This window comes from Notechis scutatus, chromosome 9, assembly GCF_049901735.1.
Source record: "Notechis scutatus isolate UNSWTSFEM ecotype Mainland chromosome 9, rNotScu1.2, whole genome shotgun sequence".
Classification (NCBI taxonomy): domain Eukaryota; kingdom Metazoa; phylum Chordata; class Lepidosauria; order Squamata; family Elapidae; genus Notechis; species Notechis scutatus.
The window spans coordinates 16,537,768-16,550,525 of NC_142017.1; the positions used below are offsets into that span (position 1 = coordinate 16,537,768).

Below are 12,758 nucleotides of genomic sequence, written 5' to 3' on the forward strand. Positions count from 1 at the left end.
TTTCTACTTGCATTTTTACATGTTTTCGAACTGCTAGGTTGGCAGAAGCTGGGACAAATACTTGTATTTGTCCCAGCTTCTGCCAACCTAGCAATTTTGCATTACTTCAATGCAAAACCATGGGGAAAAAAACTTAACCAGAAAGTAAAGTATTAACTTAACCAATAAAGAATTATTTCAGAAGATGTCCTCTTTACAAAAGGAGGATAAAAGGACATCTTTACTTCTGTTCTCTCTCTTACATACCAGGCAGGGCTCGTTCCTGAATTGTCATGCCACAGTCTGATACTCTGTAGTTCCCCAAGAGGAAAGAGGGTGCATAAGAGAAAGATATCCACACCCCCTCGCTCAAAAACTGGGGTGTCGGGGTCCATCAAATGATGCGGCTCACTCTCTCCTTCCTGGCCATACAAGGTGAGAGTCACCTGGAATAGAAAGGATGCTTAAGAATTGCTTCACTTCCTCATGTATTTCATTTGCATATGGGTAGTCCTCAATTTACAATTTGAGCCCAACATTTCTGTTAAGGGAGACATTTGTTAAGTGGATTTTGCCCCATTTTATGACCTTTTCTTGCCACAGTTGTTAAGTGAATCACTGCAGTTGATATGTCAGATAACATGGTTTTTAAGTGAATCTGGCTTCCCCGTTGATTTTGCTTGCAAAGGGGGATCACAGGACCTTCGGACACAGCAACGGTCATAACTATGAACCAGTTGCATCTGAATTTTGATCACATGACCATGGGAATGCTACAACCTATAGAGCTATAGGGCTCTGCACATCAGAACAACTAGACACAAGGACAGTTTATTCCTGAACGCCATCCCTCTGCTAAACAAATAATTCCCTCAACACTGTTCAACTATTACAAAGTCTGCATTACTATTACTATTAATCTTCTCATCACTCCTTATCACCCATCCCCTCCCACTTGTGACTGTATGACTGTAACTTTGTCGCTTGTATCCTTATGATTTATATTGACCGTTTCTTAGTATGATTTGATTGCTTATTGTACTCCATGACTATCATTAAGTGTTGGACCTGATGATTCTTGACTGTTGACAAATGTATCTTTTCTTTGATGTACACTGAGAGCATTTGCACCAAGACAAATTCCTTGTGTGTCCAATCACACTTGGCCAATAAAGAATTCTATTCTATTCTATTCTATTCTATTCTATTCTATTCTATTCTATTCTATTCTATTCTATTCTATTCTATTCTATTCCATTCCATTCCATTCCATTCCATTCTATTCTAATTCTTTTCTAATTCTTTTCTATTTTATTCTAGTCTATTCTATTTCTGCAAAGGTCATAAGTGTGAAAAGTGGTCATAAGTCACTTTTCTTCAGTGCCATTGTAAATTTGAACAGTCACTACATGAACTGCTTTATGTCGAGAACGATCTGTACATGCCAGTTGTCAGGTGCCCAAACTTTGATCCTGTAACAATGGGGGATGCTGCCACAGTCAAAAGTGTGAAAAACGTTCATAAGTAACTTTTTTCCATCCCGTTGTAACTTTGAACGGTCACTAAACAAATTGAGGACTACTTGTGCTATATGCAGGGCTCCTATTTGTCTATCACTACTTCCCGTCTGTCTTTCTTCTAGCAAATACCAAGGCATGAGTGTCTGAGGATCAAAGAAGAGTATACTATGCAGATAGTTATCATTTTTATTTTTATTAATTAAAGATTGGGCCGTGCGCATGCCATGCTGAGTGGGGAATGCAATGAGGAGGAAAGGAAGTCTTAGTTTTGTCACCTATTCCCATCAGAAAGACGTCCTCCAGCAGTCTATGGCTTTGGTGATTTAGGAGAACATTCTCTTCGGCACTTATTTAGACTCAGGATAAAATAAGTGCTGTGGCTCTTTTAAGCCACAAGATGAGGGACTCCATTTGTCATTCGTTCATTCGTTCATTCGTTCATTCGTTCGTTCGTTCATTCGTTCATTCGTTCGTTCGTTTGTTTGTTTATTGGTTCATTCGTTCATTCATTCATTCATTCGTTCATTCGTTCATTCGTTCGTTCGTTTGTTCATTCGTTTGTTCATTCGTTCGTTCGTTCATTCATTCATTCGTTCATTCATTTATTTGTTTATTCATTTATTCATTTATTTTATATTTCCACCTATTTGCCCATGGCGACTCGAGGTGACTTACCGAATATAAAAACCATATTTAAAATAATAAAAACTACCAAAAGAATCAAATAAATTAATATAGTACAATATAACAAAATTACACCCCCCAACTCCACACCCTGATGAGAGATCACACGAACTATTCAATGGCCTCCATCCCACTCTGGGTTCCTCGGGCCCGCTGGCAGAACCAGATCTTCTGTGCCTTCCAAAAGAGTATTAGAGAGGGGACCATTCCAATCTCTGGGGGACTGATGTTCCAGAGAGAGGGAGCCACAATGGAGAAGGCCCTTCTTCTGGGTCCCACCAGGTGTATCTCTCTTGGGGATGGGACCTGCAACGTTCCCTGCCTCCCTGATCTAATGGGTCGGGTAGATGTGACTGGCAAGAGGCAGTCCCTCAGATAACCCAGTCCCAAGGCATGAAGGGCTTTAAAGGAGACAACCTTGAATTGCACCTTGAATTGCACCCAGAAGCAAATTGGCAACCAATGCAGCTCCCGCAGGAGAGATGATACATGGGGACACCGGGGTCTGCATAAAACCACTGCTACCTTAGAGGTCGTAGCTGCACCTCGGCGATGTCCAGTATAAACCGTCACTAGATAACGATATTGAGCAAAAGGATCATTGTCTTCTAGGAGGGTTATCTTCACCTAGAGAGAAGTAATGCAACTTCAGGAGATGAGGAATAGAAATATGTCAATAAACAAGGAAAGATTCCTTGCTAGATCGGTGCCGGCAGGTTTAAAAACTGTACACTGTTCAAGATCTACAGAATTGAAAACGGGACAATCTTCCACGATGGCTTCTTGGATGGGAAGCGAAACGTCTTCAAAAGAAAAAAAACAACAGGAAGTTCAAGCTGCCTCTTGAAAAAGCACCTTTGGGACAACCATGATTACCTGGATGACTGAGAATCTCCATAGTTTTCATGAATGGTAAATAAACCACAGAACCCATCTTGCAGGTCCCGTAAGAAGCTCAGCCTCTCTTTACAAGCAAAATAAAACTCTTTGCGTTGCAAAAGAAATAAAAGCCAGGCAGAAACCATGTGCAACTTACTTTGTGAAAATATTTCACAAGAAGAGTTCTCCACTCTTCTACTCGTTGTAGAATACCTTATGCCACCAGACTTGAAATTCTAGAACTAGAAAACCTTGAATTACGCCGTCTTCGGTCTGACTTAAGCATGGTATATAAAATCATACATTGCAATGTCCTACCTGTCAATGAATACTTCAGCTTCAACCATAACAACACAAGAGCACACAATAGATACAAACTCAAAGTTAACCGCACCAAACTTGATTGCAGGAAATACGACTTCAGCAATAGAGTGGTCAATGTCTGGAATACTCTACCCGACTCTGTAGTCTCTTCCCCAAACCCCAAAAACTTTAACCTTAGACTGTCTACTATTGACCTCACCCCTTTCCTAAGAGGTCTGTAGGGGCGTGCATAAGCGCACCAACGTGCCTACCGTCCCTGTCCTATTGTTTCTCTTATTCTTTTATTTTTCTTATATGTACCCATTTCATGTATACACAACTATGTATACACTTATACTTATTATCTTGTAAACAATTGGCAAATCAAATAAATAAATAAAACTTACTTTGGCATCATCTTGGATGTCTTTTCTTCTGGCCCAGATCAGAACCAGAAGGTAGACGAGGAAGATGCAGCCTACTGTCGTCACCACAATAGGGTTGTCCACAAAAGTGGCAAACAGCTCCACAGTTTTGCTGACATCAATGCTGTTTGGCATGACAAAGAAAGAGCTACCAAAGAAGGTCAGGTGGTTACAGAGACACTGCGTATCCCCAGGAGTAGATTTGGGACCAACCTAGAAGCCAAAGAAGAGGTGTCATTTTGATGTCTATCTCTGTTTCATCTGTACAGTCACAGACTTCACACAGATGTTTGGGGCCTTTGTTTCCACATCTGTCAGTGTGTGGTTCTGACCCAAACCTGGTTCCAAGGAAGCAAACAGAGACAAAGGTAACAGCACAACCTTTTAATGTTTCTTAACGAATCCTGTTCCTTCATGGGTAAAAGGCTACTTCAAACCAATTAGCTCCGATAAGAAAGAGCCTTGCCAACGTTTTGCAAGGCTGCCAAGAACACCATATAAAGTTACTAAGCAATAATTCCAACACAAAGAGTCTCCGAACACCAACCAAGATATTCTGAATGTCCACCAGGCTCGAGTGTAAAACTTCTATGCTTTCTGCAAAGAATTGGGTTTCTCAGCTGGCTTTTATCTCCTCAGGGAGGGGCCATTACCTTGCAGCCTTATTCCCAAGTCTCTTGTGCTGCTGCAGCTGCTCTTTCCTTCAAGCAGCCCTGCGCATGTGCCCTGGGCACGGGCTTCTCGGGAACCTCTCCATCGCTGCTGCCACCCTCCACAATCTCCGAAGGCAGCCTTCCACTCCCTGATGGTCCTGGCCTCATCCCTACATCACACCCAGGCCCCTCGTCTGAGTTCTCGCTCTCCGAGACCTCAGCCGTCCGCACCTGCTGCCGGTGAACCACAACAGTTTAGTAGGTGAAGTGCCCAATGGAAGAAAAGGGTTGGATCTGGGCCAGGGTCATGGATTGTTTTTAGGGAAGGCTGATAGTTCAGCGCAAAACAAAACAAAAAACACATGAGCAGAAAAGCAGAAGATGCTAAGAATGCCTCTGTAAAGGGGCACATACATGCCATAGATATGGAATATAAAAATAGAAAGGAAAAGCAGAGAAGAAAGGGTATTTCAGATGCTGCAAGATATGTTTTATGTGGAATGGAATGGAGCAAGGTCCCAGCCTGTCACATTTAGAGATTCCAAGCTGGGACATGAAAAAAGATCGGGAGAAAAAGCTTGGAATGTCTTGTGAAAGTGTGAAAAAAACAGTGTAGTGGGACTGAGTTGTGTGTATGGAGATTTTGGAACATTGTGACTTGAAGGCCTTGTTTAGAAGCAGGGCTACTGGGGGGAAAAGAAACTCAGAGACATTCCAATATCAGTAATTGAGATAAGGAGCAGGAGATGAAGCCATAATAAATTGCTTATTATTCAGGGAAAGTGTCATTAGGTGGAGAAACACTAATTATTTTCTTGCTTTGACTTTCTATTATAGAAAGCAGGCAGACCTGGAGGGTGGAACAAAAGGCGTCATCAGTTTAGAATCCTTGCATTGCCCACAGGAGACTCAAGTACAGCCCTCCTTGAATTCAGTTGGCCCTTATCTAGCACCAATGTAGTGTTGACCATTTGTTGACCAGATTTTTGTATTTAGAGCAATAAATCTTTCTGAGCTACAATTTAACTTATGGCCCTGATTCTTTGTGTCTGACAATAAAGGACTACACCTGTTTCTCTTTTAGGCAAAAGAAACACTTCCCATTTAGTCCTAGTTTCAATAACATCTGCATTTAAAATCAGGTTATTTACTTTTGACTGAGAGGAAACTAAGTCTTAAAATAAAATAGCTGTCCATAGCCTGCATTCTCCAGAAATGTTAGTAATATAACTCCCAATATTCAAAACTTGCAGTCCCAGTATATCTAAAAGGTTTTACATCAGAGAAAAATGTTGCCCAGCAATAAATCTCCATTAAGTATTCCAATATTTCTACTTCTCTCTACTTACGCGGCATCCATAGCTATTCCAACTCTTTTGGTGCTCATCCCAGAATACACATTGGGACACAAAGCAAGTGATGGAGATATTCATTTCATTGGAAGCAAGGAGGTCTAGTTCTGTGTCTGGTCTCACTACAAAATAATACATTCCTTCTCCAAATATCAGATCTTCCGAGTGAAGTACCCAGGAATATACCTCATCTGAGTTGCAAAAAACAAACCAACAAAAAACAACAACAGTAAGTATTTGTTAGCTGTTTTTTTCCCCCCACAAATTCAGGTTCTACATTAAATATCATTATGGCCGCACAACAGTTACAAAATAATTGACACTCATTACAAAATCATTTACCCGTTTTTGAATTCTAGAGGGATCAAATTTGAGTTGACTTCATCAAAATCAGATAAAGCCATGTAGAGATCAGATAAATAGTTGAATAAATCTGGGATTTAAACCATGAATAAATACAGTCACCAGTTTATAAATGCAGATCAATTTCAGCCAGAGTGTTATCTGATTAGGAAACCAGTCTTAGAACATGCAGAATTGTTTTTGAAGTCTCTTGTGTATTTATACAAAAAATATTGGGCAAAAACAAATGTTTTTGCCTCACTTCAAAAAGGAATTTCCAAACAAAAATAAAACACTGAAAGTTAACTATTTTATTTTCAGAATGCTAATTTTCTATTTTTAATTAATCACGAAAACAATAGGCAGGTTAGGAAGACAGGTGGATTCAAAGTACACAATGACATCGTCAAACTCAAACCCCATGCTGAGGACCACCAAATGATGTCATAATGTTGTTAAAGATGGAGTTTTAGGTCTGATCCAAGCCATTATGGGTAATCATTACGGCTTACTCAACAAAACATGATTGACTGAGCTTTAAAAATGTGTAAGAGTATTTTATTTTACCTCTGGTATTTGTGTGGTGAGGAAGATGTGCCATCAGTTCATGATCAGTCTCGTTGGGAAGATAATCATATCCCAAATAAAGGATAAGTGGAATATTTTGATCCATCTCCAGGTAAATCACCAGAGACGAGTCTGCTGAAGTCACGTTGACTTGGACAGCTGTGAAATTTCCCAGGTTCAATATATTCTTGTCTTCTTGAGTCGCAGGGCTCCTGGGTAACCTTATCTATGGTTAAAGTTAACCAATTAGCTCTGGAGATCTATTGATACCTTGAGAGCCTTAAAAATAAATCATAAGCATTTACACGTGAAAGGATAGCGCTAACTATAGTCTTGCTCTGTGATTTACGCCAACTTTTTACAAACTTAAGGATGATGGGATAAATAGAGAAGGTGTTTCTGTCTCCTAAATATTGAAGATGGGAGGAGAGAGTGAATAACTTGAAAGAAAACGGAGAGATATAGAATGCTAGTAGAATATTTAGTATTTTCCATTCTGATCTTCCTCAACTCTGGTATTACCAGTTTAATAGAGGGACTACAAATGTAGAAGAAGAAAAAACAAAACCATCAGGACACAGGACAAATTTGTCTTCAGCAAACCCCCTAAGGCAAGGTTATCAAACTCAATTTCATTGAGGGCCGCATCAGGTTATGTTTGACCTCAGAGGGCCAGGGAGAGGGCATGGCCAAGGTGAGTATGGCCAGATCATTGAGACCAGGGGTAGGATTCAAATTTTTTAACAGCCGGTTCTGGGGCCGTCTTTGTGGTTGTGCTTGGTGGTCATGTGACTGGTGGACATGGTTGTGGCTAGGCGTGGCCAACTCAATATCACTCACATCAAGGCCTTGCCTCTCATTACTGTGGGGATGCTGCAACAGTCGTAAGCGTGAAAAATGGTCATAAGTCACTTTTTTCAGTGCCATTGTAACTTTGAATGGTCACTCCACACAAGCAAAGCACCAGCAAAGGAGGGGGAAAAAAACTCCAGAGACGTTCCTAAGACAGGAAGTCTAATCCTGCCAAGAATGTAATAAGGGTTAACAGAGAGGCAGTTTCTGTAAGCAACACCAGAATGTTTCCTTCCTGCCTTCCTTACAGGATTAGGCCAGTAATTTCTTCTAACAACTGATTCTCCGAACTGCTTAGAATGTTAACAACCAGTTCTAGCGAATAGGTGCGAACTGGTAGAATTCCATCCCTGATTGAGACTCTGTTTTCGACTGTGATGGCCTCCTGAAGCCCTCTGCCAGCGAAAACAGAGACCGAGTGGGCCACACGTGGCCCTCCCAAGCTCTGTTTTCACTGGCAGAAGCACCGCGGGCCAGTCCTTCATTGTTTCTAGGGCAGGCCTGCGGGCTAGATCTAAGCACTCTGTGGGCTGGATGTGGTCCACGGGCCTTGAAGAGTTTGACACCCCTGCTCTAAGGGGTGGAAAGCACACAGAGGAGAAAAATTACCTCAATATCTTCTGACAGGTCAAACACTGGAATGACCAGTCCATCTAGGCTGGTGAGAGTCAGTCCTCCAACAGCTCCATTGATATCAAATGAGTCACTTGAGGAAAAGGGATTCACCGAGAAGCTCACCATCTGCAAGAAGGGAAAGTTAATGGTCAAAATTTCTTCAGATAAGGGCCAGTCCCTGTCTCTCAGCCCTTGGAAGGATGCAATGGCAAATGCGATGTCCAAAAGCAACACAGTCAGATAATCAATAAGAGTCCCTTTATTATCTCCAACTCTGTCCCCAATGTCCAGGTTATCTTCTGGCTGGACAAAAACTCTCCCAGGAACAGCCTTTGACTGCAGAAAATTAAGTTCAAAACATGGTCAACACAAACTGTAACTTAAAGTCCAAACAAGCCAAACTGAAGTAATTAGTTAGGCAGGGCAGGAGCAAGAATTTCAGACTTGAAGGCACGGCAAAACTCACACGGTTGGGAAGATGTCAGGAACACAGATAAGCAACGACAACACAAGATAAAGTCACGTTTGCTCCCAGCAGCCTGCAGAACGCAGACTGCCTTTCTTATCAACTGTCTTCCCAGCTGCGGCTAATGAAGGGAATCAAGGCCCTTTCCTCCCCGTAAGCCACACAACTCACATTGCTCTCTTTTCTGTTCCTCCCTGCGTGCCCTAGGATGAAGAGGGAGTGGGCTTGGTTCTTCCTCTGAGCTCCCTCTCCCTTGTTCTATCTCTTCCCTGCTCTGCCCAGCCAGACTTTGCCCTTCCCCAGCCTCCTCCACAGCCAATGGAGCCACACTCCCCCTCCCTGTCAGCTGTCCGGCCTCCTTCTTGGATTCAGACTCTGACAGGGGCATGACAGCAAATCACTTCTGAGATCTTGCCAAGAAACCTGCAGAGACTTTTCCAAAATGGTTGCCAGAAGTCAATCTTGATTTGAATGCACCAAAAGTAAGAAATAAAAGGAGGAGAGATGGTCATATGGCCCATCACTGCTACTTCAACATTTAAACTCTGATTAAAAATGAAGAAACATTTCAAGACCAGAAGAAAACCCATTCCCAGAGCAAAGAAACCCCCCATAAAAGTGCAGGCTTGCCCTAATGTCCACCATCTCATCGCTGTCTCCAGAGATGCTGAGAGAAGAAGCAGAAGGGAGCGTGAAAGCAGCGGAACTGGAGTTGGAGATTTTAATCGCTGTGCTGTTGACATTCTCGGTCTGCAACCTTGACACAAAAGGGTCGGAAAACAAAGACAGGTGAGAAGACAAGGCGGAAAAGCAAACACACAGATCCTCAGTGGCATGATGCACTGGGTGAAAAGGATCAATTTATGAGTAATGGCTCCTCCCTTGATCTTCTTTTATGCTCTCTTAAGAGGAGAAATAAGAAACAAGTGAGAAACCGACTTCGTAACACTCTGTAAGTAAGAATGTGGCTGTTTGACTTTGAGTTATGTTTAGTACATTGTAGGGATCTGGATAATGTTAACCATGGTTTATGATTTAACGTGCCCTGCAATGATGGAAGGGAAGGGAAGGGCTATCAGGTGAGACCAGAAATGAGCAGAAAGGACGAGATAAACCTTGGTTTGTTCCTGGCATCTCCATCTTAAGGAGCCTAAACAGAAGATCTAGGAAATGGAAATCATTCTGAGAAGCTACTTCTAAGAAAATAAAAAAATGCTAAGTGAAATCAGTTTATTTTGGGTATAACACAATGCATAAACTCAGAAATGCACTTTATGAAACAAACTAGGATCCTTCCTTCCTTCCTCCCACCCTTCCTCTCTCCCTTCTTTTCCCTGGTGGTCATAAGAAAGTTTGCAACCCAGGATAACAATGATATAATATGTCTTTCCTAAACAGAAATGGAAAACAGTTGAGATGGATTACCTGTTGATATACATAGCTGCAGAAGGAGCTGTTAGCACCAAAGGCTCGTTGTCGGGCAATTTTCCAAAAAGGAGAGCACTCTGAAGATTTTCAACTGTGGTTATGAGTTCTTGAGAAACTGAATTCTATGGCAGAAGAAATAAACTAGATTCTGTAAGAGTCCTTTAAGTCAGGTAGAACGGAGTCCCCTAAAGATATTTCAATGGATACCAGTGTCCCCACCTGTTGTGCCTCCGAGGTTTGAACCAGGTCAGTCAGCAGATGTAGGCTCGAGTGAGGAGGAAGATCTGGCATTGAGATTCGAGCCTGCATTGCTGAGCGACATTGAGAGGAGTCTGGGGGAAGAGGAGGAGTTGAATCTGAGAGATGAGCCTGATTTATTAGAAGTTTCAGAGGCGTCTTCCTCTTCTGGAACTCCCTCCCTGATTGCACCTCAGGTGTTAACTGTTAATCAGGAAAGTGTATCAGAAGATTCCAGCTGTGATGAAACTGCCGGATGCTGGCTTGATGCTAGGACTAGGAGAAGATTGAGACGTCTCAATTAGAAAAGAGACGTCCAGCCAAGGATTAATTAATGAGACTGACACGCCCCTTCAGGGGATATATAAGGAGCGTGTTAACACCTTTCCCCCGCTCGAAGCAAAGTGGATTTTTAGTGCTTTTTTGGATTCGGAAGAATACGTTTGAAGCAGCCGTCGTGATTTATGGACAATTAAGATTTGCCAGACAGATTCCAGGAAGACTGCCAAGGACTGTGAAAACAGAGCAGTTAACTCTTTTGGGTCTGGTTTTGTTTTGCTTGAATATTTGAACTCTGGAACTTTGTATTCTCACCTGTGGATACAGGTGAGACATAACACCACCTATGATATCCATCAAACGGTTATCTAATGGAACACTGTTTTAAATTTTGGATGCCTCTAACCATTTACCAAGTAGGAAATGGGAAAATCACACCATAAATTGCTACCCTGCAATGTGACTGAAGATCTCTTAAAAAGTACATGCAGCCTGCTAATGATAACTGTGGGTGAAAAGACAAGCACCTATTTTAGGAGAGTATCCAGAACATGCCGTACATCACTTGGGACCATAAATGGAGAACGAAGATACCAACAAAGTTTGCAGAGGCATGTAAATGCAAGGCAACGCACCTGATTCATCACACCCTCACCTGTACCATTTCGCGGACAGAGGCTTCTTCTGTTCCATTCTGCACAGTAGCTTCCAGGACGTTGCTTACTGCACTGAAAAGATAGCTGGCAGCTTCCTTGCGCTTTAGATGATCTTCTCCATCTTCTGTGTCCACCATCAGTAAGGATTCACTAACACTCTTCAGAGTGTGACTAGCTTCCACCTAGATAGGAGAAAAAGAGGTTTCTGGAGATGACCATACTGAGGCTGAGGGAGAGGTCAAGTGTGTTATCAGTCTCAAGTCCCTTCACTCCCAGAAAAGATCTTAAGCCTAGCCCACCTTGAATCCTGTTGACTCTTATCTAGTGCCAATTTGCTTTGACTGTTAATAGTTCCCAATAAAGGAGAATATTTGTAGCTCAGGATTGAAATGAGGGGTCCTCAAAGCACCAATAATATTACCTAACTAGCTCGATACTTGTGCTTCGCTACGAAACTGTGTGATCGGGTTTAGTTTTGGGGGAGGAAAATAAAGGAAAAAATTCCGCCTTTGCCTGCCAGCATCTATTATCGGTATTCATCTGGCTAGTGTCCTGTCAGTGTGTGAGAGAGTTGAGGGCTGTTTGGAAACCAAAGCAGTATTTGCTGTGTGAGCAAGAAGGAGAAAGAAAGAAGCCTGGGCGTAGCTTAGCTCAACTCTTCTGTGCTAAAGCTGCTTGGTGCTCTGAAACTGAAACCGAAACTCCTCTCCTCTGCTTGTGTTTTGCATTTGGAACAGATTTCTTTTCAGGTGGGGAGGGAGAGTAGAACTCCTTAGCATCAGAGCGTGTTAATAATAATATATGAAATGCTAATGCTCTGATGGTCATTTCAAAAAATCCTTTCTTAATGAGCACCCATAAGCCAAAAGGAACATATGTGCCAAATTTCAAGTTTGTAGGCTTTACGGTTCTGGAGATTTTGTGATGATGCGTGAGTGGTATTTCACTTTTATATATATATATATATAAAATATATATATATTGGGTAATGAAACATCTGCAAGAAAACAACCAAGCTCAGAGAGCACCAAGGACCCTTCGTTAATAGTTCAGATTCTTTCACAGAATACAGAAAGTCCTCGATTTACAGCAGTTCATTTAATGACTGTTCAAAATTACAACAGAACTGGAAAATGTGACTTATGATTGTTTTTCACAGTTACGACCTTTGCAGCATTCCCCATGATCACGTGATCAAAATTTTGATGCTTGGCAACCAACTCATATTTACGATGGCTGCAATGTTCCGGGATCGTGTGATCTCCTTTTGCGATCTTCTCACAAGCAAAGCCAATGGGGGAAGCTAGATTCACTTAACAGGTGGGTTACTAACTTATCAACTGCAGTGACTCACTTAACAACTGTGGCAAGAAAGGATGTAAAATGGGGGCAAACTCACTTCACCAATGTCTCACTTAAGAACCGCAATTTTGGGCCTGGCTATTATCATCCAATCTTGCCATGTTGGCAGCTGGTTAATGCTTTGCTCTACTTCTAAAAGACAAATAAATGAAATGGTTC

General features: G+C 41.9%; 1 protein-coding gene across 1 annotated transcript in view; it reads right to left on the reverse strand.

Moving 5' to 3' along the window:
- The window catches only part of PKD1L3 (polycystin 1 like 3, transient receptor potential channel interacting), a 59,405-nt gene that overhangs the window by 25,365 nt on the left and 21,282 nt on the right, over positions 1 to 12,758 (reverse strand). The window contains exons 17-25 of the mRNA XM_087971780.1: positions 11,237 to 11,419; positions 10,063 to 10,187; positions 9,268 to 9,394; positions 8,166 to 8,297; positions 6,705 to 6,930; positions 5,793 to 5,986; positions 3,773 to 4,003; positions 2,709 to 2,810; positions 247 to 425 (exon numbers count right to left, since the gene is read on the reverse strand). Coding sequence (XP_087827906.1) covers positions 247 to 425; positions 2,709 to 2,810; positions 3,773 to 4,003; positions 5,793 to 5,986; positions 6,705 to 6,930; positions 8,166 to 8,297; positions 9,268 to 9,394; positions 10,063 to 10,187; positions 11,237 to 11,419 — 1,499 coding nt within the window. The remainder of the gene's footprint in view (positions 1 to 246; positions 426 to 2,708; positions 2,811 to 3,772; positions 4,004 to 5,792; positions 5,987 to 6,704; positions 6,931 to 8,165; positions 8,298 to 9,267; positions 9,395 to 10,062; positions 10,188 to 11,236; positions 11,420 to 12,758) is intronic.